The 27,725-nt window shown below is 42.9% G+C and overlaps 1 protein-coding gene across 5 annotated transcripts in view; it reads left to right on the top strand.

The window, feature by feature from the left end:
- The window catches only part of MEST (mesoderm specific transcript), a 70,625-nt gene that overhangs the window by 39,665 nt on the left and 3,235 nt on the right, over positions 1 to 27,725 (top strand). The window contains exons 4-15 of one of the 5 annotated variants that reach the window (XM_060305309.1): positions 2,020 to 2,050; positions 18,737 to 18,891; positions 20,979 to 21,058; positions 21,467 to 21,544; positions 21,668 to 21,804; positions 21,957 to 22,015; positions 23,111 to 23,151; positions 23,690 to 23,760; positions 24,012 to 24,113; positions 25,478 to 25,554; positions 26,746 to 26,809; positions 27,373 to 27,719. In XM_060305309.1, coding sequence (XP_060161292.1) covers positions 2,046 to 2,050; positions 18,737 to 18,891; positions 20,979 to 21,058; positions 21,467 to 21,544; positions 21,668 to 21,804; positions 21,957 to 22,015; positions 23,111 to 23,151; positions 23,690 to 23,760; positions 24,012 to 24,113; positions 25,478 to 25,554; positions 26,746 to 26,809; positions 27,373 to 27,520 — 1,017 coding nt within the window. In that variant the 5' untranslated portion in view covers positions 2,020 to 2,045 and the 3' untranslated portion in view covers positions 27,521 to 27,719. Of the gene's footprint in view, positions 1 to 2,019; positions 2,051 to 14,638; positions 14,936 to 15,318; positions 15,564 to 18,736; positions 18,892 to 19,684; positions 19,910 to 20,978; positions 21,059 to 21,466; positions 21,545 to 21,667; positions 21,805 to 21,956; positions 22,016 to 23,110; positions 23,152 to 23,689; positions 23,761 to 24,011; positions 24,114 to 25,477; positions 25,555 to 26,745; positions 26,810 to 27,372; positions 27,720 to 27,725 lie in introns of those variants that run through there. The other 4 variants (XM_060305310.1, XM_030853829.2, XM_030853831.2 and 1 more) reach the window with 4 other exon arrangements.

Genomic DNA, 27,725 nt, shown 5'->3' with positions numbered 1-27,725 from the left:
GGGTTTTATGTAAATGAAATCATATAGTTTGTAGTCTTTTTTGTCTGGCTTCTTTCACTTAGAATGCTTTAAGAAACACCCACATTGCTGCATGTATCAATAATTTGTTTCCTTTTATTGCCGAGTATCATTCAATTGAGTGGATATTGTATAATTTATCCATTTACAAGTTGAAGGGTTTTTCTAGATTTGACTGTTATAAATAAAATTGCTCTGAACATTCAACAAGTCTTTATGTGAGCATACATTTTCATTTCTCTTGGGTAATACCCAGTATCAGAGTAATTGAGTCCATATAGTAAGTATGCTTTATAAGAAACAGCCTGTTTTCCAAAGAGGTTATATAATTTAATATTCTCATCAGCAATGTATGAGAGTTTCAATTGTTCCACATCCTTGTCAACACTTGGATTGTTAGTCTTTTTAATTTTAGTCACTTTACTGGGTCTGAAGTAGAATTACACTGTGATTTTAGTTTGCATTTCACTAATGATGAATGATGTTAAGCATTTTTTAATGTGCTTATTTGCCATTCATATGTCTTCTCTGGTGAAGTGTCTGTTGGCATCTTTTGCTCATTTAAAAATTGGGCTGTTTGTCTTCTTACTGAGTTGCAGGATTCTTATATATGTTGTATACAAGTCCTTTATAAGTTATATGTATTGTGAATGCTTTCAGTGTGTCACTTTCCTTTTCATTTTTATCACAATGTCTTTTGAGAACAAAAGGTTTTAATTTTGATGAAGTCCAATTTATCATTTTTCCTGTTAGGTTTTATATTTTTATGTCCTAGTTGAGAAATATTTGCCTAACCAAAGCCCACTAAGACTTTCCTCTCATGTTTTCTTCTAGAACTATTATGGTTATAGTTCTCATAATGTTTAGATCTGTAATCCATTTTGAATACATTTTTTATGTAGGCTATAATTTATTTTGAATTCAATTTTGTAAATGGAGTGAGGTAAGATTCCAGGTTCACCCCCCCATTTGTGTGTATGTATATATGTGTGTGCTGCCTATGGATATCCACTTGTTCTGGTATTATTTTCTGAAAATATTATCTTTTCACTACTGAATTACCTTGGCACCTTTGTTGAAAATCAAATTACCATGCATATGTGGGTCTATCTATGGACTCTCTATTCTGTTACATTGCTCTACATGTCTGTTTTTACACTTACATCACCTTGTCTTGATTACTATAGTTTTATAGTAAGTCTTGAAATAAGGTAGTGTAAGTCCTCTAACTTTGTTCTCTATTTTAAAAACCATTTTGGCTATTCTACGCTTTTTGCATTTCCACATAAACTTTACAATCAGCTGTTACTTTCTACAAAAAAGTCTGCTTGGGGCTTCCCTGGTGGCGCGGTGGTTGAGGGTCCGCCTGCCGATTCAGGGGACACGGGTTCGTGCCCCGGTCCAGGATGGTCCCACATGCTGCGGAGTGGCTGGGTCCGTGAGCCATGGCCGCTGGGCCTGTGCGTCCTGAGCCTGTGCTCCGCAGCAGGAGGGGCCGCAGCGGTGAGAGGCCCGCGTACAGCAAAAAAAAAAAAGTCTGCTTGGCTTTTTTTTGTGATTGTGTCAAATCTGTAGGTCAGTTTGGAGAGAATTGCTATTTTAACAATATTGAGCCTTCTAACCCATGAACATGATATAACTTCACTTATTTAGATCTTCCTTAATTTTTCTCAGTGATGTTTTCAGTGTACAAATCTTGTAATGTTTTATTTAATTTATCCCCAAGTAGTTCATAATTTTGGATGTTACTGTAAATGGTATTTAAAAATTCATTTTATAATTGTTCATTGCTAGTAAATAGACACACAGTTGATTTTGTATATTAACCTTGTATTCTATAATCTTACTAAACTCACTTCGTGGTTCTGGTAACTTTTCTGTAGATTCTTTAGGATTTTCAACATATACAATCATGTTGTATATAAATAGATTTTGTTTTACTTATTCTTTTTCAATACGTATGACTTTTATTTCTTTTTCTTGCATTATTCCACTGTCTAGGGCCTCCAGGACAATGCTGAACAGAAATGTGGTAAGTAGAAATCCTTGCATTGTTCCCTATATTAGGAAGGAAGGCATTAGGAATAATGTTAGCTGTAGGTTTTTCATAGATGTCCTTAATTGTGTTGAGGAAGTTTCGTTATTCCTAATTTGCCAAGAATTTTCATTAAAAATGGATTTGACTTTTGTCAAATGCTTTTTGCATCTATTGAGATGATTTTTCTTTTTTAGTTTGTTAATGTGGTGAATTACACTGATTGATTTTTGAATACTGAAACAATTTTACATTCCTTGGATAAGCCCCATTTAGTCATGATGTGTCATTCAATTTATATGTTGCTAGATTTAATTTGCAAAACATTTGTTAAGGATTTCTGCATCTATGTTCATGAGGATATTGGTCTGTAGTTTTCTCTTCTTGTAATGCCTTTGTCTGGTTTCGGGAACAGAATAATGCTGGCCTTATAAAATGATTTGGGAAGTGTCCCCTCCTCTTTTATTTCTAGAAGACTGTGTAAAATTGGGATTATTCCTTCCTGAAATGTTTGTTGGCATTCACCAGTGAAGTCACCTATGCCTGGAGTTTTCTTTGTGAGGAGGTTTTTAACCATGAGTCTGATTTATTTGGTAGCTATAGGGATATTGTGTTCATTTCTTTCTTCTTGAATGATCTTTGGTAGTTTGTATTTTTTAAGGAATTTGTCTTTCATTGAAGTTGTTGAATTTATTGGCATAAAGTTGTCCATAATATTGCCTTTTCATCCTTTTAATGTCTGAGGATCTTTATTCTCTTCTCTTTTATTCCTGACACTGGTAAGTTCTGTCTTCTTTTCCCTGATTCATCTGACTTTTATTAATTTTATTGATCTTTTCAAAGAATTAGCTTTTATTTTCATTGATTTTTCTCTACTGTTTTTCTGTTTTCAGTTTCATCGATTCTGCTCTTTATTATTTCCTTCCTTCTACTTACTTGGGTTTACTTTGCTCTTCTTTTTACAGTTTCTTAAGGTGGAAGATTAGATTTTTCTTTTCTTTTCTTTTCTTTTTTTTGCGGTACTCGGGCCTCTCACTGTTGTGGCCTCTCCCGTTGCGGAGCAGAGGCTCCGGACGCGCAGGCTCAGCGGCCATGGCTCACGGGCCCAGCCGCTCCGCGGCATGTGGGATCTTCCTGGACTGGGGCATGAACCCGTGTCCCCTGCATCAGCAGGCAGACTCTCAGCCCCTGCGCCGCCAGGGAAGCCCCGAAGATTAGATTTTTGATCTGAGACTATTCTTCTTGTTAAATACCGTCAGCTCCCCTTATCTGTGGGATGGGCAGTTGGTTGAATGCAAGGATGAGGAACCCAGGGATAAGGAGGGCGAGCTGTACTACAGCCATTTTATAAAAGGGACTTGAGCATCCTTGGATTTTTGTATGGGGGTGGTGGTTTTGGAACCAATCCCCCCACAGGTACCAAGGGATGATTGTATTCATTGCTATAAATTTCCTTCTTAGCACAGTTTTAGCTGTATCCCACACTTTTTTTTTTTTTTTGCGGTACACGGGCCTCTCGCTGCTGTGGCCTCTCCCGTTGAGGGGCACAGGCTCCGGGCGCGCAGGCTCAGTGGCCATGACTCACGGGCCCAGATGCTCCACGGCATGTGGGATCTTCCTGGACCAGGTCACGAACCCGTGTCCCCTGCATCGGCAGGCAGACTCTCAACCACGGCGCCACCAGGGAAGCCCTCCCACAAATTTTGATGTATTGTGTTTTTATTTCCATTCAGTTCAAATTTTTAATAATTTCACTTGTGATTTGTATTGGACCCATGGATTATTTAGAAGTCTACTGTTTAATTTCTAAATACTTGAGGATTTCCATATATTTTTCTGTATTGATTTATAATTTAATTCCATTGTGGTTAGAGAATATGTTCAAATGAATTCAGTCCTTTTGCATTTATTGAGACCTATCCAATATGATACAGAATATGATCTATCTTGAGTATGACCTACCTTGATGAATAGTCCATGTTCGGTTGAAAAGACTGGGTGTTCTACTTTTGTTGTGTGGAGTTTTCTTTAAATGATAATTAGTTGTAGTTGATTGATAGTATTGTTCAAGTGTTGTATATTCTGATTTACGGTTTCCTCTAAAAATTTTTGAGAGAGGAATATAAAAACCCCTAGTTATAATTGTGGATTTGACTATTTCTCCTCTAATTCCATCAGTTTTTGCTTAAGTTATTTTGAAGCTCTATTACCATATGCATACGCGTATAGGATTTTTTTTTTTTTGATGAATTAATTCCTTTTTCACTGTGAAATCCTTCTTTAGCCATGGTAATATTCCTTGTTCCAAAATCTTTTTTATAATATTATATGTCACTTCAGCTTTTTAAACTAATGTTTTCTTGGTATACATCTTTCCTTCCTTTTATCTTTTCAGTAATGACTTTATTGAGATACACTTTATGCAACATATAATTCACCTATTTAAAATTTACAGTGGTTTTTATTATACTCACAGAATTGTGTAACTATTACCACTATTAATTTTTAAAAATATATATATTTATTTATTTTTGGCGTGTTGGGTCTTCGTTGCTGTGCACTGGCTTTCTCTAGTTGTGGCGAGTGCGGCTACTCTTTGTTGCAGTTCAGGGACTTCTCACTGTGGTGGCTTCTCTTGTTGAGGAGCACGGGCTCTAGGCGCACAGGCTTCAGTAGTTGTGGCAGGTGGGCTCAGTAGTTGTGGCTCGCAGGCTCTAGAGTGTAGGCTCATTAGTTGTGGTGCATGGGCTTAGTTGCTCCACGCAGCATGTAGGATCTTCCCAGACCAGGGCTCGAACCTGTGTCCCCTGCATTGGCAGGTGGATTCTTAACCACTGCACCACCAGGGAAGTCCCACTATTAATTTTAGATGCACCACCTCCACCCACAAAATCCCTATACCTATTAGCATTCACTCTCCTTCCCCCCTCCTACCCCAGCCCTAGGCAACCACTAATCTACTTTTGGTCTCTATAGATTTGCCTGTTCTGGAATTTTGTAGAAATGGAATCATATAATATGTGGTCTTTTGTGTCTGACTTCTTTTACTTAGCATAATGTTTTCAAGGTTCATCCATGGTGTATCATGTATCTAAACTTCAACCCTTTTTGTTGCCAAATGATATTCCATTGTATGCATATACCACATTTTATGTATCCATCCATCAGCTGATGGTCATTTGGGATACTTGTGTGAACTTAGTGGATTTGCGCTGAAGCACCTGAATGTCTATGACAGGCATAATATTGTGGACAGAGATAATGGGAATGGGGGTAGAGTGAATCATAGATAGGACGTAATCCCTCCTATAGTTATAAAATCTCTGATTCCTCTCTCTCCCTCTCTCTCCTTCAATGAACCAGCCCCTCAAAAAAGAGTAATTCATGGATTGGACTATATTCACAGCCCAATCTCCCCAATTTAGCACCATGATGCATTCCCCACTGTTCAGACTACAGAAGAAAAAGTCCCTGAAATACCAGCCTAAATTCAATGAAAACTTTCAAATGAATAATTTCATTCAACTGAAGAATTTCCAGCAGATGAAAGAGCATAGTATGGCATCCAGGACTCTCACACCAGCTGCTGTCTGTTAACTGCTGCCAAAAACGAGGGAATGTTTCATTTGGGAGTTTTCCTTGTTCTTATTTTAAGGTAAAGCTTTACTCTTATTTACAGACTATTAGGGTTTCTAATATTGTCTTGAAGTTAACTGTGGAAGCCACTGATCCTACAGGTAGACAAAGGGCAGGACAGTGCTATCTGGTAGACTCTGTACAGGCACATCCAAGTTTGATTTCTGCTGTATATTTGGTGCTGAAGACTCCTGCTTTCTGTACAGCTGGTGCCAACACTGTGAAGGGAAAGAAATTAACTCACAGGCACAGGAGAATGAGACTCTCCAGGAGTGCTATGAGCAGAGCTGGGTTCCCACAGAGCACAACAGAGTCCTGCCCAGCTGCCCATGTGATAAACCACAGGCTGCGATTACTCATGACAGGAAAGAAAGAAGAAGAAAGAGAAGCCTGTACATTCCTTTAACTGCAGTGGCTGATAAGGGATTTTAAAAGAAGTTTCAAATCTGGGCTTCACAATTCATCCTTGCTCTTACTGGCTGGCTCAGCCTCCGCTTGCTCCTTATCTCGCCTGTAGCAGTAACTTCCAAATCAGTGTCTCATCTCTCAGGATCCTTATTTTCCTCTAGTCCTTGTTCTCTCCGACATGGAAAGACGTCAGTCCCCACTCTACCCTCCCTTAAGTCATAAATGTCATGTTTGCTTACAGATCAGAAGTGGAAAGTAAATACTAAAAGCATGCCTCCAGCTACCCCCACAAGTGCCTGCAGCTCTCCTCACTCGCATTTAGGGACCAGGCCAAGTAACAGCTGGGGGAACTGAAGGGTGTGAGACTAGAGAGTAAAGGGCCCTTTCTACGGGCATTCACATTTAAATTTAAAACAGAAAAGCGCAATAAACGAATCTCCCTGTAGACCAGATTTGCCCCTAAGCTGCCACTTTGCCACATCTGGATGTTTCCAGGGATTTCTAATACATATGTAAATATATTAATATTGTAAATATCAACATATTTAGTTATATGATACATACAGATTTTTATACAAGTAGGATTATAATATACACACTCTTTTGAACCTTGCATTTTCATGTACATTGAAAAGCTTTACAAGTTAGGCAGCCTCATAACCAGCACCTTATAGATGGATATTTAGCTTGTTTTCAGTTAAAAAGATTCTTTTTCCAAATAATGCAGGATTGTTCATCCTTGGACACATGTCAGGGAGTATACACACAGAATAAATTTGGCAAAGTGGAATTGCCGGATCAATTTTAATAGCTATTGCCAAAATGTCCTCCAAAAAAGTTGTATCTATTCAATTCTACCAACAGTGTTCCTCTGTTTAACGTTTAACTTCGTTTCTGTATGTGTCTCATTAGTTATTCCCATCAGAATAGCTGGCCTCATTTCACTGGTCTGGAGTGAACTACCCACAGAAAGTTTCTTTACTCTGTTTATTGAAGAACAGGAGGAACATAAATATGTTTTGCCTACATGTAAAGTTAATGGCCTGTGGTAAAGAATGTAGACTTTTAAGCAGCCTTCCATGTCGTTTGGCTTGGGAAACACTGAGTTAGTGTGCTAGACACCTGGCATGGGTTTGGAGGAAAAAGGTGGGCCTTCTTGGGCAGTGCCTGCCAAGTTGGATGATGGCCTCTGCCCTTCCCTCCTGATCAAGGCACACATCACTAAGTCTGTGCCCATCTGTTTCTCCTCTGCTAGGGAGGGGCTGGAGCCTGGGGGATGGGAATGTGTTTTCCCCTTCTGGAGTCCTGATTATCCCAGCTGGACTTCTGGGTGGGGCCGGAACTTCCCTTGAGTACTTGGTCACCCCTTCATAAGCTTCAGTCACTTATTCTCCCCTCCTCCATACTTTCATGTCATCTGGGTAAAAGTCTTGCTCTTTTGCCCAGTGGCTAAGGTCCCATTGCTGGGCCAGAAGCAAAAGAATGCTTGGAATAGTAAGGAAACTTTAAACGTTAGAGTTTCTAAGAAACAGAGCTTTCAGAAGTAAAAGATCTGCCAACAAATAAAACGTTTCTGCAGAAGTTAGGTGGTGTTGCTCTGGTTCCAGCAACTTACTCCTTTCTCAGTCATATGGCCTCTGGGTGCCATCTTGTTCCCTGCCCCTCTTCCTATTCCCTGGAAGATCCTCACCCCCGCCTCCTCTGGGAACTCCCAACAGACCTTTGTTCATAGCTGTATTATTCACTCATCAGCTTATGTGTTTGTCTTTACCACTGAATTGGGAGCTACTGAAGTTCTTAACAACAGCAACAGTAATAGCAATAGCAATGATATGGTGCTTTCTCTGTGCCAGAAACGCTTCTCTTTACACATATTAACTCGTTTAGACTCCATACGTCCCTCATGATATCTTGGTATCCCCATCTTTGGCAAGTTTTTGAACATTCTATGGTGACTCCATTTATCAATAGATCTCTCTTCCCCCACTTATCCAGAAGGAGATTTTTTTTTTTAAAAAATCTACTTATTAATGGTTTACAATACATCAGTCCCTTAGCAAAAAAATTCATAACATTCATATCATAAGAAAAAATTATACAGAATAATAGCAGGATTGTTTCCTTATTTAGCTTGACGTCAAGGCTATTTATTTGGCCTTCGATACCATTAGTTTAAAGTAGAACACTCTATTTCTGTCTACTACAGTAGAACAGCTGTGTGTTTTTCCTTTAAAAAATAAACTCTGTAATACTTTTAAAAGATGATCTGTGATTTTTCATATATCATTTAATTCTACAAACCTTTTTGATGAATAGATAAACATGAGTAGACATATCTGCATTCAGATCCTGGCTCCACAACTTACCACCTCTGCATCCTTGGGCAAGCTCCTTCATCTTTCAAAGCCTCAGCTTTCTCATCCATAAAATTAGGATAATAATAGTTCTTTTATAGCATTATCATCAGAATTAAATGATATAATGTACATAAGGAGTTTAGCACAGTGTCTGGCACATAGTGATCAACAAGGGACAGAGATAGCACAGAGGGAGTGATATTTGTGTAGGAAGGCTTCAGGGAAGGCTTTCAAGAGCATGTGACAACTAAGGTGAATTTTGAGTAATGAAGTTTTTAGGTAGCCTAAGTGGGGACGAATGTATTTGGCAGGGGAAAGATGTGTAAAGGCATGGAGAATGGAAACCACACAGTGTTTTGGGAGGAACTACAATTAGCAACATTAAGTCAGATTGTGAAGTTTGGGAGAGGAGCAGGTGGTAAGAGAGAAGATTCTAGAGGAAGGGAAGGTCCAGATTTGGAAGTGTTTTGCATGACCAGTTAAAGAGCTTGAATTTAGCATTGGGAATAGGAGTTAGTACAGAGTTTGAAGACAGAAAGAGATGCGATTTGATTTGCATTTTAGAAAAATCACTTTGGGCAGGTGTGTGAATGATGAATTAGAAAGGTGTGATCATGGAGACCTGGAAACCAATTAGGAGGCAGTAGTCCAAGTGAGAGATAATGAGGCCTGAACAAGGGGAAACTGTTGGGAATGGAGGGAAGCAAGATGAATCCAAGATACTTGGGAAGTAAGATGAAGAGCAGGGGGAAGGAGAGAACTTGCTGGGCTTTGTACCCAAGGCTGCTTGGCTTTTTAGCTTCATTCCATTACGCCACAGGTATTGGTAATTGAGTGTAGTAGACTGGAGTGGCTAATGATGCCATTAACCACAACAGAGAATAAAGAAAGTAGCACAGGTTCTGGGGAAGGGGGGTGGTTAGTTTGTAGTGGAGGAAGCGTAATGAATTTAACTTAGTCCTCGTGGAGTATAAGACGTGTGTAGGTCATTCATGTGAAGAGGAACAGAAGGCAGTCAAATATATGGATCTAGAGTTTGGAGTAGAGGGAAGGGCTGGAGATATAGATTTGGGAGTCTTTAGGGTGACTATGAAGTTAGGGAAATGGTTGAGATATGGAAGGCTCGCCAAAGATCTCGACATAGTTAATAACTATCTTTGGCCTTCAGTTTTACCATGTAAATGTACTCAGATTGGGCCCTATAAAAGTTTATTCGTTTATTCAGCCTCTTATTCAATGCACAGCCTGCCGTTTCATACCCTTCGCAATAGGTGGCGCTGACGCCCGGCAGGGAGAAGGCGGCAGCATAGGTTGGGCTCGGGGTCGATGGGCCGGTGCGCGGAGGTGGCGACGCTCTAGCCCAGAACCGGGTATTCGGTGGCTTGGCTGGGTCTTCCCTGGGACTGGGGTCAGGCGGAGAAGCTCTGGCCGCGGGAAGCGCATGCGCAACCGGGTCCCCAAACATGGAGTCTTGTAGCCCAGGTCTTACCTGAATCAGGTAGGAAACAGGCGGGGAAGGAGTGACCCTCCACCTTTGGCCTCCTAGCCCAGCGGATGACTGGGCATGGGCACACTCGGGGTATGTGGCTAGTGTGCGTGGACTACACCAATCCTGGGGCCAAGCTTTGAGTGATAGTGGCCCGGGAGGCCGTGAGGACCGGCTGGGGCGTGCCGGATTACGCGGAGGTTGGTGGGTGGCCGCACGAGGTGTGCGCTCCACTCGAGGGCCACGCGGGCGAGGTCCTCGGTCATCGTCTCCTAGAACCTCGCGGTCGGACGAGAACACAGAAGTCCCCTAACCCTCGCCCGCGGCTTGACTCCCCACAGAGCGTTTAGTCAGTCAGTCGGCTTGACCATCCCTCCAGGAAATCGGGTCTCGAGTTCCCGGGAGGCTGCGCCTTCCCGCTTCGGGACCTCATTGGTGGTTGGGAAGGTCGCAGCCACACGGGCCTGGGCGAATGTTGGGGGCACGGGGACGCGGCCACCCGGCGCCGGTGGGGAGGGGGTGTAATTTTCGCTGGGAGTTGGAGCAGCGAGTGCGGGGCTGTGCAGAGCGAGTGCTTAGAAACCGGCTGGGGACCAAGCGCTGCGGTAGTAGCGGGGGTGGGGGCTCTGGAGGGCACGGTGGGGGAGGACAGCTGAAGGTTTGCGGTGGTGATAGCAATCGAGGAAAAGCAAAACACCTGCTTCTGGGTTGAGTCATCCAGGCTGGGGGGATAATTTAATGTGGAATGTAGTTTAAAAAAAAATGAATTGTGTGCCGTAGCCCTTTCTTCCCCAGGCAGCTAGGAAATTGCTTGTCCGTCCGAAAGAAAGCTGTTTTCCTTAGAGGACTGTGATGAGCATCAGATGAGATAATATACATGAAAGGGTAAAGAGCTATAAAAATGCAAGATATGATTTTATTTCAAATCCTTCAACCTATTTATGTGTGAGTGTATAAGATGTATTCCAGGTGTGGAACAGCAGAATAGTACCAGACTTGGGATTATGGGATGTGCCCAGTAATGCAAAGGGTGTGTAAAGATACTTTAGGGGTGCTCAGTAATACTGCAATCTCTAGAAACAGTCTCTTAGGTTTATCTTATCTGGTTAATGGGTTATTCAGCTCCCTTGCTTCTCTCCTCTCCCACTTATCTTTTGAACTTTTTTCAGCCAAAGATTTTTACCCAAAAACGAGCCTGAAGAGGAAGGAAGACACCAGTCGCCTTTTGGATATATGGGTTAAATTTGATTGAGAGGGAGGTTGATGTGATTGTATGCATAATTTCTTCAATTTGTCTTGCCCTCAGCATGAAATAGCATGTTGTACAAAGAGCTCTGGGTTGAGGGACACCCAGGAAAGATCTTGTTGTGGATCTGACCTTTCAGGGAGGGGTCACCCTGGCCAAGTTCCAGTGCCTCTCTGAGCCTTAGTTTCTGTCAGATGGGAAAAGACCTTAAAGGTCATTCATGCATTTATCCAGACCTTGCATACCTGCCGCAGGGCTACCCAACCCCTAGAGACAGCGAACTTGTCACGTCCCCAAATGGCTGAGCTACCCAGTCTCTAGACAACCCTGTTGGAAAATTCTTTATGTTGAATTGACATCTGTTTCTCTACAATTTGCACTCATTGGAGCCATACAGAATAAAATGTCTAATGCTGCTTCCACAAATATTTGAGGACTGCTAACACATTTCCCTTCTTCCACTCACTCCACAAGGGTTCTTTTCTTCCAACTAAACATGACCGGTTATTTTAAACAGGGAGGCAGTGTGGGGTAGTGGAAAGAACGCCAGCTTTGGAGCCAGACGCATCTGCGCTCAGTTCCCAGTCCCTTCACATACTAACAGTGCTCTGAGCTGCTGTATCTTTCTCTGAAATATACGGATGAAAGTACTCATCTAGCGAGTTATTATGAGAATTAGGGATAAATTGGGTGAAGATCCATGCTATAGTAGGAGCTTAAAATATGACAGCTGTTACACCTTCAGTGACATAATTTGCAATGCATTTTAGTCGGTCTTCTCTGAACAAATTCCTGTTTATGTGTCTCTTAATATCTGCTGTGCAGAACAAAATAAAACACTTTCTCACTAGCAGAATAGAGCAGGATTAGCTCATTCTGGGTGCTTCTCTAATTACAGTCTACAGTGGTTTTTTTTTTTTGGAGCCATATCACATTGACTCACTGACAACTAAAATCCTGACTCGCTTTATGTGCTGCTGTTCAGTCAAGTTTCCCCCATCTTGGACTTCTTTAGCTTATTTGAATCGATAATTATGGCTCTTGCAAGTGGCAGCCCCAGTTCTGTCCTGTTGTCTCCATAAATATCCTTGTTGTCATATTATGGGTCTCAAACTGGGGTTCAAAAAAAAATGATTATTGAACGCACAGTACCAGCCCTGCTGATCTCACCACTGTTGCACATCAGCAAGCTAATAAATGCTGAGCTTTCTACCCTCATCTTTGCACAAATCTGAGGTCTTTTTATGTGGGACTGTCTGAGAATTGGAATGTGACAGGAATGTATGATAAGCTACGGGTTGAGGGAATGCTGCTGCCTGTGATGTCGGTCAAGTGTGGTGTTTGTATCCAAGAAATGAAAGGGTGCACTGAGAACCAGCCAGAGGCAGGCTTTGGATTTATGTACGGCTACATGTTTTCTCAGGCACTCCAAATGTTTTATACCTTGGGCCAGATTCTCCCCTGGTGGAGGAAGCTTCTCTCTGTAAGTCAGGCACGGTTAAAAAACTCATTAACTGTTTGGCTTCTGGGGCATTCTCTAGCATTCTCTCCCGGCTTTAGCCAAGCTGATCTCTGTTAGTATCCTCTGCGTTTTCCAGACTCCTTGCCTCTGTGCTGGGAGGTTCTTCCAAACAGGAATGCTTCCTTCGCCTAAACGAGTTACGGGTTTGAAGTCCTTCTCAACCTTGAGCCCTCCTTTTCCAAGGAGGTTTTTCCTAGCACTCTGCCCGGGAGGGTTTGTCTTGAGCATCAGACTTAGAATTCCCGTTGTCTTCAAGTGCTTCCCTTGGTCCCCTCTGCCGCCCCCCACCCCCCAGCAGTCTCCCCTCCTGTCTACCTACTTGTTCCATGTGGGTGGACATGTTCCATGGCTTTCAGAATAAGATCCTTTGTGAGCACGCAGTCCATTAAATACAAAATTGCCTTCATCTCGGATGCTGGTGCTTCTGGTATGGTGAGAATGAAAGTGCGGAATTGTTTGTAGGACTTATAGGTTCCATTGACAGTAAATACGAAAAACTATAATGCCAAGTTTGTTATATATTGTTGTCTTAGTTAAAATAGGAAAGTCTTTATTCTGTTGAAAGGACCGATTTAAATTTTGTTGAGTAATTATTTCAGTCCTTAAAAGGTGGTGGTTCGTTAAAATAGGTAATCTTCCACTTGTTAAGGGGAGTAATTTAAATTTCATTAAGTAACCAATTAAGGCCACAGAGGGTTTAAATCCATCGGTGGCTCCTCATTTTCTTCGGGACAAATTGTAAACTCCTTAGGTTGAAATACTCTTTCTAGCCTAATTTTTTGTCTACCAGCGCCACGGCCCAAAGGACTTGGAGTTTTCCCCAAAGGCTGTGCGGTCCTGCGCCTCCGGTGCTTTGCGAATGCCGTCCCCTCTGGTTGGAATGCTCTTTGTCTCTGGTAAATGTCTATTCATCATTCAAGACAACCCTTTCCCCCCTCCCCTTAATTACTTCCTCCGCTGTGCGCCCTCAAATTCTTGTACTTATTCATGCAGTATTTATTAGGAGTCTGCTTTGTGGCCAGCGCCGTGGCAGGCTCTGGGGATACAAAAGGTGAATAATACTTGGGCTCGGGCTTTGAGGGGCTTGCATGTTAGGGGGAGGGGGCCAACCTGTCACAAAACGCTGATAGGAAATTAAAGGGAAAATTTAAGCACCGTCAGTTCTTGTGTGTCATCCTCACCGGATGGACAGCAGCTCGCTTTGGGGGCAGGGGCCATTCCTCCTTCGTCTTTGCACCCCTGGCTCTTAGCGCTCTGGAGGTGCTAAATTAAGCATTGGTTTCATGAACCTCGGAATCGACACCAGTAGAGGTGTACCCTAGACTGCGCCACACGTTTTGGTGACACGCTCATAGATGGCGGTTTCTCCTATGTCTGACTGGTGGCCCTCAGCTCCCTGGCACACTGTGAGGTACCGGGTGGGCTCGGCTGGCCCGGCCTTTCGCCCAGATGTTCGGAATCATGCTCGCCCGCGCTCTGGGCAGTTGAGTGGCGGGGAGGCCTGGGCGGGCACGAGTGGAATAGAGGCCTGCAGCGCCCCTGCTGGAGGGAGCCGGCACCGCTCGGGCCGCCTGGCTCGCTCGCAGCCCACGCGTTTGTCAGGAATTCAATTTACAGCCAGAAAACGAACAGACACTGATTCTCTACACTTTTCTCTTCAAAGGCGTGATAGATGTCTTTTAAAGGATTGTGGATGAGGAAAAAAATCCTTCCCTCTTTTCTGTACCACTGGGGCCCTCGCATTGTGATTCAGTCTTAAATAAATGCATAAACAAAGGGAGCTTTAGTCTCATAATTCGGCCGATCATTCTTTCCGGCACAGGACGGGCTAATGCCGGGAGTGGGTGCCGCGGGAGGGCTGCGGCGGGCCTCCGGCACGCCGACCACGTCGCGCTGCCGCAGAGGAAACGTGCCCAGCGCCGCGGCGGTGGCTGACCGAGAGAGCCCAGACTTGCCCCAAGTTTTGCCCCGTTTTTTGCTCTCGAGCGGTCGTCCCTTGAATCAGCCGATTAGCTCTGCGGTAGCCCAGCCGAGCTTGTCGTTCCCTAGCCACTCGGTTGTGCCCTTGGTGGGTACCTGTAGTTAGGGACCTAGGAGGTGTTGGGCGTTCAGGGACCGCTGCTTTGGCCCGGGCACTCGAGCGGTTCAGAGCCCCCGCGTCAGCGCGGATCGCGAGCGGGATGTGAGCCGGCGCCACAGCGGAAGCCCTGGTCCCACTGCATCTGAGGTCGAGTGGCCACCTCTGGGGCTGGGGTGGGGGGCCTATGGGTGGTCTCGGGGGAGGTGATGGAGTCTCAGGAAGTCTGTCGTGTCTTCCTGTAGTGTTAACTCGCCAGAGGAGGATTTTTGCTACAGAACCTGTGGTTCAGGGTAGGGGGCCGTGAGGGAGCAGCGGGGTGCTGGTGGGGGTCAATACCCCTGAAGGTGCCCTCCGAAGCAGCTGCTGTAGGAGGGGCGCCCCATCCTTGCGCCCTCAGCGGGGCTGCGGGGAAGGGGGTGGCTTCGGCGGGAGGGGCACTGCAGCGCGGTGGGCGGGCCAGGGGCGGGGCGCGGGTGGGCTCTAAAAGTCGGTGCCCACTCACTCTGCGCTGCCGCGGCCACCAGCACATCCCGGCGCATCACAGCGGGCGGCGCCTCCTCTGCGGCAACCGCGCCTTGCGCATTGCCGCAGCGCACGCCCCGGTGGCCGCTCGCTGCTTGCCGCGGCCGCGCCGCCCTCGCGGGCTGTGGGCTGCGCCCAGCTGCCGGCCGACCCTGCACCGCTGCGGGCGCTGCGGCGCGCCCTTTGCTCAGGGCCGGTGTGCAGGCGGCATGGGATAAGACGCCACCATGGTGCGCCGAGATCGCCTCCGCAGGTGGGTGCGTGGTGGGAGAGGGGGTGGGGGGAGCGTGTGTGACTGGCTTGCAGACGTCGTCCCCAAATGGGGTGCGGGCCAGCGGGTGGGACTTTGTCCGTCCGAGCTGGGGCTGCCAGAGCGCGACTCCCGCAGTAGAGGGAAAATCTCCGGAGGGTGAGGGGCATGCATTCCCGTCCTCTGAGCCCGTTCTACCTGCTTGGAAGAGGATGTCTCGCCTGCACACAGTAGAATGTTCAGAACGCCTGATCTCCCTGATTTAGGATTTCTAGACCCTGGTATCTCTCTGATGCAATTTAGAATTTCTAGACCCTGGCGTCAGCCCGTGCGGTTTAGAATTTCTAGACCCTGGTAGCGCCTTGGAGTGACTTAGGATTTTTAGACCCTGGTGTTACTCTGATATGGTTTACAATTTTTTTTAGACCTCGGCATCACCCTGGCATGATTGAGGATTTTTAGACCCCGGCATCGCCTTGGTGCAATTGACGGTTTTTAGATCCTGGTGTCACCCTTGCGCGATTGAGGATTTTTAGATCCCAGTACCCCCTAGGTGTGAATTAGTGTGTCTAGACCCGGTTTCACTTTGACGCGATTTAAGATTTTTAGACTCCGGTAACGCCTTGGCGCGATTAGGGTTTTTATATCCCAGCATCGCCTTGGCGCGGTTTAGGGTTTCTAGATCTGGATTTTGCCTTGGCGTGAATTAGGATTTTAACATTCGAATATCACCCTGACACGATTTAGGGTTTCTAGACCCCTGCATCGCCCTGGCACGATTTAGAATTTTGAGACCCCGGTATTGCACTGCGGTGATTTAGGATTTGAAGACCCTGGTGTCGCCGTGGCGTGAGTTACCGCATAGGTGTGACTAGAACTGGCAGTGTCTTATCACCGAGGCGTAAGTATTTTTGAGATTTCAGTAACAGGAAGCCAAGTGAGAATGATGTGACCAAACTCATAATATTACACATGAATTATTTGCATTGGTTTACAAAATAGTTCATAGTCTCACCGCGATGCTGTGAAGTGGGCAGGTTTGGTGGTATTAAATGTGTGTATTTTTCCTATTTACAAGATGAAGAAATAAAGGCTCGGAAAGGTTTATTAATTTCTGGAAGGTTTGTTACTGGGGTTTGCTGAATTTGTACTCTTGATTCTTGGCTCATCAAAGAATGGAGATTTGGGTCAAAAAATGTTTAATCTATTTTGCCTACTGACTGCCTGATTGCTTACGTACTAAAAATCCTAAAATGTTGTTGGGGGCATTTTTACTGAAGTAATTAAGACAGAAAGCGGCTTTCTGAGGGGTTGCCTCTTCGCTTTCTTAGCGTAAAAGAGAAGGAAGAGGTGCGGGGTGAGGGTGTCCCGAGCGGAGAGTGTCAGTCCTTTCCCTCACCGCCCCGCATGGTGGTCGGCGGCGGGGCGGGGGAGCCTCTCCTGCTCAGCTACTCTCGTATGCCCTCCCCGGCTCTCTGCTGAGTCACTGCAGATACTCGGCTGCTGGAACCCGTCAATGAATGAGATGAGAAGTGTGGGGATCAGGAGTGATGAAATGCGCAGGTGAAAATGTATAAGCTTAAGTCCAGGACAGGTAGCGCTTAGAAATGATCATCTAAACCTGATACTTTTTGTCATCTCACCTTTTCAGGAGATAATGGGATGTAGCCTACTACTACTGTGGGGGGTGGATATTGCGATATAATGGTCATGTTCCGGGCATTTTTTCTAATCATTTCTTAATCTTTAATCTTTCTACCTTGGAAGGTAGAACCAAATCACTGGGTCTGTTTTATGGATATGCACTTCAGAGGGGGGAAGAAAAAAAAGACCGCCCTGGTGACACCTTAAAAATAGTCAAAAGAGCTGAGATTCTCTGTGGATGTGAAACTACAGGCTCTTATTTTTTGAAAAAAACTCTAAAATAAATAAATATCTTGTGAGTTGGATTAGTTTGTTAGAGATTGTGGCCAGATTACAGGTAATATGGTAGAAGGATACAGGCACAAAGACATTTCCACCAGGGCTTTCACAATTAATTCCCCTTATTTATAGTTCTGTGTTCTTGACAATTCTTATTTTAGTTTTAGACGGTATTTCCATTCTGGCTGTTTTTAAGAGAATTTCCATTCTACTGATGGTTCTTTCCCTGGTGGCCATCAGGAGTCATAAGCTAGAAACAGAGGGAACTGTTTCTAATTCCTGTTTAGCACTTCTTGTCATTGTGGATGAATTGATCTGGACCTTCGAAGTCCTGGGCATGGGAAAGTTGGGTGTGCAAATCAGTGCTTTCCTCCCCAAAACAAAATCAGTTCTCAGATGCTCTGCTCCTCTTTTTGGGGGGATGGGAAGGAAGGGGCATCCTAAGAAATTAAATAAATGGGGGAGCTTCCTCAAGAGTCTGCTAAGAAAAGCAGAAATATAATCTGCTGCCCTGACCTCTCAAGAGATTAGATATTCAGGGTCATGATAAAGCTGCTTACGTTGGAATATACAGGGCACCTATCTTCTTACTTTCACAGACTCTTTACCCTGAGCAGTTTCTCAGCACAAATCCAGATAGTAGTAGCAAACTGGGCTTCACTGGAGTCAGAGGGTTGATAAATATTAGAAAATCAAGAGCAGCTCTCTGCTTTAGGACATGTGATGTTCCTACTTTTTTTTTTTAAAACAAACATTAGTTTAATATATATATATATATATATATATGTAAAACATTTTACCGGTGCGGGACTGGTGGGTAGATGGTAGAGCTTTTAGAGTAAATATGAAGGGAACCCTCCCTCCCCCCAGGAAGCCTTGATAAAAGACAATGAAGTTACTTAAGTAATTTATCTTCCTTTTACTTTATATAAAACCTCTACAGCAGGTCTTGGGAAGAGCACAAGGGAGGGGCTGTGGGGTTAAAGTGGGATGAAGTTGAGGGGGAAGATTACATATGAAAATAGTATATTTTTTTCCTTAAAATTAGAATGATGAGCAAATATGGTGATTGCCATAGCAGGCAGAGTACACTTACATTCTTGGTAAATTTTCTGCCACGGTTGACATGGAGGACAGGGTAGTCCCTACATGGTACAGAAATTCCCCACCCTGTTTTACCAGTTTGGGGCTTGTGTTAGAATCATGTACAATGTCACCCAACTGATTACCCCGGGTTTCTGATTTCCCTACAGGATGAGGGAGTGGTGGGTCCAGGTGGGGCTGTTGGCTGTGCCCCTGCTTGCAGCCTATCTGCACATCCCGCCCCCCCAGCTTTCCCCTGCTCTTCACTCATGGAAGTCATCAGGCAAATTTTTTACCTACAAGGGACTGCGTATCTTCTACCAAGGTAAGAACAGGGCTCTTGAAACACTCTGCACGTAGAGGTCCCGTGGGTCCCTCTGAGGTACTTATTTTGCATCCATTGGTCTCTGTTGCCCCTCAGTGATGGAGGGGAAAACCCTCTTTTTCTGTGTAGTGTCCATTTGAAGGAATGGACTAATTCCCCTCATTAATTTGATAGCAGGGAAACTCAAAGAAAATTGCTGGGAGGGTGAGGGTGGTGGAATGGAGATTCCAATGTCCATAGACTGACTTGTTAGTATAATTTATTTATTTTTTCTGATTTTGACTTTTTTTTTTAACATCTTTATTGGAGTATAATTGCTTTACAGTGGTGTGTTAGTTTCTGCTGTATAACAAAGTGAATCAGCTATACATATACGTATATCCCCATTATCTCCTCCCTCTTGCGTCTCCCTCCCACCCTCCCTATCCCACCCCTCTAGGTGGTCACAAAGCACCGAGCTGATCTCCCTGTGCTATGCAGCTGCTTCCCACTAGCTATCTATTTTACATTTGGTAGTGTATATGTGACCAGTATAATTTACTTTGTAGCCTGATTTGCAGTGATAGATAGTACTGGCTTTCTTTTGTGAGCGCCCCTAGTGTCAGATAATATAAACAACATCCATAGATACAGCTGCCATTGGTTCTGTTCCCCCATCCCTGATTTCATTTTATTGTTTCTATAAAGATTATTTGTTATATGTATAACTAAATGTGATTTAAGTCTTATACCTTTGTCTAAGTTAATTTGCTAATAATTATTATGACTGCTACTTACTAATTAATTACCTTATGCTAGGCATTGAATTATGTTTTCAACCTTCATAATTTCGTTTAATCTTTACAACAGTACTTGGAAAGGTGCTGTTCACCTCATTTTATAGGTAAAGGGAATGAGAAACAAGATTGGAAAAGACTGCTTTTGGGCGGGGGTCAAGAGCAATAACGAAAAATGTTTGTCATAAACCGTTTTTCATTATTGCTCCTGACCTCCTCTCATTCGCTATATTCAACTAAAAGTAAGTATATAATTTTCTTTATGTTGGTCACTTAGGTTGTTTCTAGTTTTCCAATGTTTTAAATAATGTTAAAGGGAAATCTCCATGTATGTGTTAATTTTTTCCTTATTTTTTCAAATAGTACTTCGTGTAAATGAAATGATTTATTTGCATGGATTCTCAAGAATAAGACTCCTAGGCTAAAGTATATACAATTTTTCATTGCTTCTAACTAAATTATTTTTGTAAACCTTATTATCAAATTCTCATGCCAGTGGCAGTATATGAATCTATCAGTTTTAATCTAATACTATTTTTTATTAGCAAGGCTACTTACCGTTTAAATATTTGGCTAATTTAAAAGATGTTTATACATTAAAAAATGTTCATGTTTATTAGCCTTTTCTTATAGTTGCTAGAATTTTGCAATAGTTGAGCATTATGCTTTTAATATTCAGTTGAGTCTCCTCTGCGGGAAATAAAATTGTTGGACAAATGGCATAAACTGAGGCACCCACTGGGTTGAGGAAGGGAATTTTTGTGAGGCCATTAATAATCAGGTACAAAGAACTTGTAGTTATTAAGTTGTGACTGTATACTTTTAACTGTGAAGCTTTACTTTTTACTGTGGAAAAGCAATTTACATATTAATGACACAGAATAAAGGGAGAAATGAGGAAATACTTCTTAAAAATCTAGGTGAAAGTAAGCAGTCTGCCGTCAAGTATTTTCATATAAAGTGAGCTATTTACGTTTATAAAAAATTGAAGTATAGTTGATCTACAATATTATATTAGTTCAGGTGTAAAACATTAGTGATTCAATATTTTAATAGATTATACTCCATTTAAAGTTATTATAAAATATTGGCTATATTTACAATTTTTAAATATACAGAATAAAAGAAAACAGATATCAAATGGCTATTCTTACGTAAAGCAATAAGCTTGCATTTTTAAAAAAAATCTGTTATTTTAATTTCATTAATTTGGTCAAGGTTTCTTGTCCTTTATACCAGATTATTTCGTTTTTTCATATCTTCAGGGTTATTTTCTTAGGGCGTCGGCCTAACTGCTCTCTCTCTTCCCAGACTCTGTGGGTGTGGTTGGAAGTCCAGAGATAGTTGTGCTTTTACACGGCTTTCCAACATCCAGCTATGACTGGTACAAGGTAAGGAAATCAGACTTCTGGATCCTACTATGCCTTTAAAAATCCAAAATCGAGGATTTTGTTGTCAGCACTGGAAGACTTGCATATTTGAGTTGCTTAATAAAATAGGATTAAATGTAAAACTGTTGCTCATTTACTGTAAGGGAGTAAAAAAGTCTTTGGCAATCTGGGAGCGATCACTGCCAAGTTAAAAAATGTTGGAGTTCCTCCCTCAATGGAGATTAATTATAAGGAATAAAGCACTTTCCAGGAGGATCATTTGTGGGCCTGTGGTGGTTTCATAAGATTTTCCCTTTATCGAAGTCTGTTTATTAAGCTGAGATAGGGATGAAACTCCTTTGCTGCTGTAGGTTGGAGAAGAGGAGGGGCAGGATTAGAAAGACCAAACCATCCCTTTCCTTCTTGTAGATTTGGGAAGGTCTGACCCTCAGGTTTCATCGAGTGATTGCCCTTGATTTCCTAGGCTTTGGCTTCAGTGACAAACCGGTAAGCAGCATCTAGATGGGGCAGTGTTGCGGGATGGGGGTAGGCAAGGATGGAGGGGTCAGGCTGGCAGACACACCTGCACCCTTGACTTCACCCTGTGTATCTGGGCTCTCCTTTCCCTAGAGACCACATCACTATTCCATATTCGAGCAGGCCAGCATCGTGGAAGCTCTTTTGCGGCATCTGGGGCTCCAGAACCGTAGGATCAACCTGTTGTCTCACGACTATGGGGATATCGTTGCTCAGGAGCTGCTCTATAGGTCAGTGAAGCCATGACTTGTGTACGATTCACAGGTTTCACTCGTTTAAGATGAGAGAAGTACATTGTTCTGGGTTCTTTCTGGCCCTTTTCCCTCTTGGGAGTTTGTCTTCAGCTGCTCAGTAAGCTATGTGTTTCCCTCCCCACCTCTAGGTTCAAGCAGAATCGATCTGGTCGGCTTACCATCAAGAGTCTCTGTCTGTCGAATGGAGGTAACTGCCTTGGAGGCGGGTGGAAAGTGAGGTGTAGCCTAGAGGGCCACATTTAGATACGGCAGTGACGTCTAAATGGTAGCCTGATGGTACTGCAAACAGACCCAAGCAAAGTAGTGGATCTTTACCTCTTTCATGCCATGAACCACTTTGTGGCCTGATGAGATTTACTGACGCTTTCTCAGAGTAATATTTTTAAATACAGAAAATAAAGTAAGATTACAAAGGAAACTGATTATCTTGACGTAAGTTAATAGAAAGCTGTGTTATAGTAAGATGTGCTTTTTAAAATGTATTTAATGCATTTTCCAGCAAGATCTTGTGGTGTGTCTGGTAACAACTGTGATTAGAAGTAGTGGGGAGTGCAGATGATATTTCGCAATCTCTGCAACAACTGCAGTGGGTTCTGCAGACATTTGAGATGAAGCCACAGGTGCTTCTACTACTACTGTGGTTTGTGTCATAAACTCTCAATTCACGGTAGTGCCAAGTTTCAGTTGGAAATTAGCGAGCCCTTGATTAGACCTTTTGGAGATGTTTCTTGTTCTTTGCCTGCCATTGAGCTTGGCTTGTAAATCCATGAATATCCAGGTGCCCCCCGAACACCTTAGAATACCTTAAGGGCAGATTGGGAGAGGAGTCTGTTTGTCCCTTTATCAGTAATGCTCATGGCTTTCTCCCGTTGACTCTGGAAAAAAATGGAAACGGAAAAGCTCTAGGTGTTTTGAAGCATCTACACTTTTGAAAAATCTCTGGTTTCCTTTGCAGCCCGAATAGTTAACAACATTGTGTATTCTGAGGAATGGGTGGAAACGCTAAGGGGAGCCAGAGTCTAGTCATCAGCAGTGTGGATGACCATGACGTATTTTTCCCTTCTCTCTACAGTGGGGAAAGTGATCCCAGTGGGATAGAGTTTGACCTGATAAACACAGAATTCCCTGGATAAATAATAAATGACAGTACTAAGTTTTTATTTGTAGTTTGGTTTTTGGCAGTAAAAGCCCTCAACTAATAGGGTGAATTGTCTCCGATAATGGGCCTATGTTTGGCCTAAGATTGTTGGTAAATAACTACCCTAAGTCTCTTCTCCTACAGGTATATTTCCTGAGACTCACCGTCCTCTCCTTCTCCAAAAGGTTGGTTACTCCACTGACTAGATCTTTAGTTTTTAAGGTTTATACTGATATAAATAATGCTGGTATCTTTATAACGGCCATACCTGCTCTCAAGGGCTGTAGTTAAAATCTGTTTCATCATGAACTCATGTTAATGAAGTTAATTTTTTCCTTAATAAAGGAAAAATAAAGCAGTAGAAGTGACCCCTAGATAAATAAAGGCTTATTTCTGAGAATGAGAGCAACAAATATTTGGAGAAGTACAGCTATCTAAAGAGTTGTGTCATTAGCATGATGTTTGAACAAACTGGGATCCTAGTCTAAAGTTGAATATATCAGTTAAAAGTCTTCGGGATTTAGGGAAGCGTAGAATGTAATCTTAAAGAGAATTAGAAATAGATTTGTTTTCTATGGGAGAAGAATGTGGGTAAGCAAAACAAGAAACTAAAAGCCAGTAGATTTGGCTAAAGTCCTTTTTTAGTTCCTAGTATAAAACCTTTTATCCTGGATAGTTGTTTTCTTTCTTTGGACTCTTCGATTTTTACTTTCACACCTATAGCTTCTCAAAGATGGAGGCATGCTGTCACCCATCCTCACGCGACTGATGAACTTCTTCGTATTCTCTCGAGGGTAAGTCATTGTCAAACACTGATTCACTTCAGCATGGGAGCAATGTAGTGAAAAGTTGCTGCCATTAAAGTTCTGGGCCAAATCTTAGGGTTTGACCCTTTAAAGTAAAGGTGTTGACCACTGCCAGGCAAGTAGTAGAAGGAATTCATAAACCAGTCAAGGGTCAGACATACATGACCTGAGGTTCCAATCATACTTGATGTACTGAGTTCTTCTCACACTTACCTTTCTGCTTTTTTGGACTCGTTCAGTCTCACCCCGGTCTTTGGGCCATACACCCGACCCTCTGAGAGTGAACTGTGGGACATGTGGGCAGGGATACGCAACAATGACGGGAACTTGGTTATTGACAGGTAAGAAATAACCCTTTGCTTTGGTTTCCAGAGACACTTCTTTTGGGAAGTGGGGAAAGATGTGGGATTGTGTGTTCTGTTCCTTGCTTTCATAACCACAAGGAGAGTGGTTATGACCTATGAGGCAAACCAAAAAGTCATGCTCTGTACTTTCTAAGAAGAAAGAAATTGAGAATAGAGTGAGCTCTGAGCCTAAGCCATTTGGCACCATAAGTTTGGATAAACAGCTGCAAATTCTAATGCTAATTTAGTCTGTAACTGACTGACTGGCAAATCGTCTTTGGACCTTTTGTCAATAGTAAATGTTTCAAAATGTCTAATCATAATTCTGAAAGGTGCTTAATGCCTCTCTCAAAGTACAGATTGTTTCCTTTTTCATATCTTTTCTGTAGCAACAGGGACTGAGAAGGGAGGTTTCTCTGTCTTGTACAAAGAATCCCCATGCCTTGGTTCAAATGAGAATGTAGCCACTTTCGCAGAGGGACCTAGAGATAGTGTATCCAGAACTACTTGGGGTAAAAGGCCCTGTCTCTTTGCCAGCTGGGTCAGTGTAGCTTCCAGTGTGTTAACTGGTGGCTCTGCTGGGAACTGTGAGGTCGAGGGAGCCATTGCTCCCTAAGGAATGGGACCCTTGAAGATTCATTTTAATATAAAAAACTGAAAAACAAAGCCCTCTTGTAAAATTCCCTTGTGCTTTCAAGAAACTAAATACCATTTCTAAGAGGTGATATTTGAAGTTCACAAAAATAATTGTCCTGGAGTTGGCAGGCAGAATAATTAGAATACATGAATTTGAGTTCTAAAATGCAGCTGTGACATCTTACACTGTAGGATGAGGACTCTGCCTCCATTTTATCTGTGGTCAGATGAAATGCAGAGGTTGAAGCTTTGTGCTCATGAACTTCTACACAGAATTTTAGAAGTAGATACCAATTTAGAGATCATGTAGTTCAGTCTCTTGAAGATGAGGAAAGATGTGTGTGTTAGCAACAACTTTTGAGTCACAGAGCTTGTTAGTGGTGAAGCCAAAATCAGAACTCTAGACCCAGACTTTAGTCACATGCAATCCAAAGTAACTTCCAGCCTTCCTAGATTTCATTCCCTGCTTAATAAACACGAAGAACCATTAATTCTAACATCGATAGTAGGCGTGATCACTGCCATAGCTACATGGTGGTTAACTCTAGAGGGTAACGGAAACGGGTAAATTAAGTGGGCCATTCCCAGGAATGCCAAGTTGCTTCTGGATTAAGAAAACATATTGATCGTGTTCAGTAGGTTGTGTTCCTTGTGGTTCCTGTCAGGTCTTTGCATCCCCATAGCAAAAAAAAGTTTCTTGTTTTGCTGACCTATCTGTCCTATAGTCTCTTGCAGTACATCAATCAAAGGAAGAAGTTTAGAAGACGCTGGGTGGGAGCTCTTGCCTCTGTATCTATTCCCAGTGAGTATTTCTATATTACCTCTTTTTTCTTTTTTTAAATAAAGTTTATCTTGGGCTGCGTTGGGTCTTAGTTGCAGCACACGGGCTTCTCGTTGCAGAGCACGGGCTCTAGGCATGCAGGCTTCAGTAGTTGTGGCACAAGGGCTCAGTAGTTGTGGCTTGCGGGCTCTAGAGCGCAGGCTCACTAGTTGTGGTGCACGGGCTTAGTTGCTCTGCAGCATGTGGGATCTTCCTGCACCAGGGCTCCAACCCATGTCCCCTGCATTGGCAGGCGGATTCTTAACCACTGCGCCACCAGAGAAGTCCCTCTATATTACCTCTTGATAGGAAAACTGAGGGACTACGGGTTAAATAACTGAGGGACTACGGGTTAAATAACTGCCGGACTTAGCAAAGATACAAGATAACTAGCTAAATTTGAATTTCAGATAAACAACAAACAAACACCTATTTAGGATAAGTATAGGCTATGCAGTATTTGAGATATACTAAAAAAAAAAAGTCATTATCTGAAGTTCAGATGTAACTGGCCATCCTTTATTTAATCTGGCAGCCAGTGACATGTGTTGAAGAGAAGTATATAAAACATTGAGATCCTGTTGCAAAGGGAGTTGGTGTCTCTTGCAGGAGTGAGAGTTAGACCAGTTTCTGTGCTGTGCATTGTCAGTAGCTGCCACATTCAATGCTGAATTGCTGGGACAGCAGGCTGTTTAGATTACTAATAAAGAGGCTATAGGTGGTCTCTGCTTATTTCTCTCTTCATTCTTACGGATTTAAAAAAGAAATTCAGTGCACTATCTCACACAGAGTATTTAGTGCTCAGGCTATCACTGGTTGATTTCAAATGTCAAGGGTCAACTGTAACTGAAGAGAGAGACTTAAAGAATGACAGTCTTCTGGATTTATAGAAATGGAATGTTGGAAGTGGGGCTTATTCCTTTTGGTCCAGGGCACGGAAGAGATGAAGGGACTGAATGATTGTTTACAGGAGAAAAGGTCTCAAATGGACTGATTTTTAGGCTTGTTCCCATATGTTCCTTGTAACCTACTTATTGAAAGAAGCTAGGTTTTCTATTATAAAAGAAATTTAAAGAAAAAAAATTTTGTTTTTGAGGGGTAGTTAATTTTACAGTGGGAATAGAAAAATGGATGTGAGAGCTATTAATAATTCATTCCTCTTCCCTTTCCTAGTTCATTTTATCTATGGGCCACTGGATCCAGTGAATCCCTATCCAGAGTTTTTGGAGCTGTACAGGTGAGTCTCCCTCAGGGGTCTTTGTTTTCTTAGTACCTCATCCTGACAGTGGTGAACAGGATTGTCTGTTGAGGCAATCTAGCCTCTGTCTCTGACCTCACTGGCTGTTCATCTAGGAAACACATAATAGAGGATGAAATGGGGAATCTTACTCTCACATAATGTAAAGCTCAAGAAATTCAGTTATACATTCTCTTGGTTTATACAGTCTGTTTTCACTATCATGGTTACTACATGTTCCGAGATGTACAGGTAAGAAACAGCTATCACGTGAACCAAGGAATGGAAGTGGATATATTTTAAGAAGCGTTTGCTTTAGTCTGATTGTAAAGCCAACTCATTGGCCTCAGCTGAGGAGACTGCATGGGGAGAAGGAACTGTGGGAAAGTGCCTTCGCAGGTTGTTCTCCTCTCTAGGTATTTATTTGGAAGGTGTCGGAATACGAGAGCTTGATTATGTCACATAAAAATGTTCCATACCTTCACATGGCCTAGTAGAAACAACCCAGTAGTAAATAGCTTACATTTAATTTTAAACAAAAATACCCTCTCTCATCTCCTCAGGTTAAGCAAGGTCTTTTGTTATCTTTACTTGGACAGTGAATTGCTGAATGGCCCACTTCTCCAAGGAGCTGGAAGTCATCCCGCTCTGACATGTGTTGTATATGTGTTATATTTTCACGTTGTTGTCTGTTGGAATATGAGCATTTAAAAACTAGTCTGTATACATCATAAATGGAATTGGCAAGTTTACCTGCCTAAGATAGATATAATTCCAAAGTAGAAGGTGAATAAGCTCTTTGTTGGTTCCTTCCAGTGTGGTATGTCCACAGGGGCGTTTACTAGGGCTGCCCACTGGCTTACATCCCTCCCCCTCCCTCCAGCCTCAAGTTCACCTACATGCTGTTCTCTTCCAC

This window comes from Globicephala melas, chromosome 9, assembly GCF_963455315.2.
Source record: "Globicephala melas chromosome 9, mGloMel1.2, whole genome shotgun sequence".
NCBI lineage: Eukaryota > Metazoa > Chordata > Mammalia > Artiodactyla > Delphinidae > Globicephala > Globicephala melas.
Note: the sequence above shows the minus strand (reverse complement) of the source record. Positions and strands in the feature narration are given on the sequence as shown.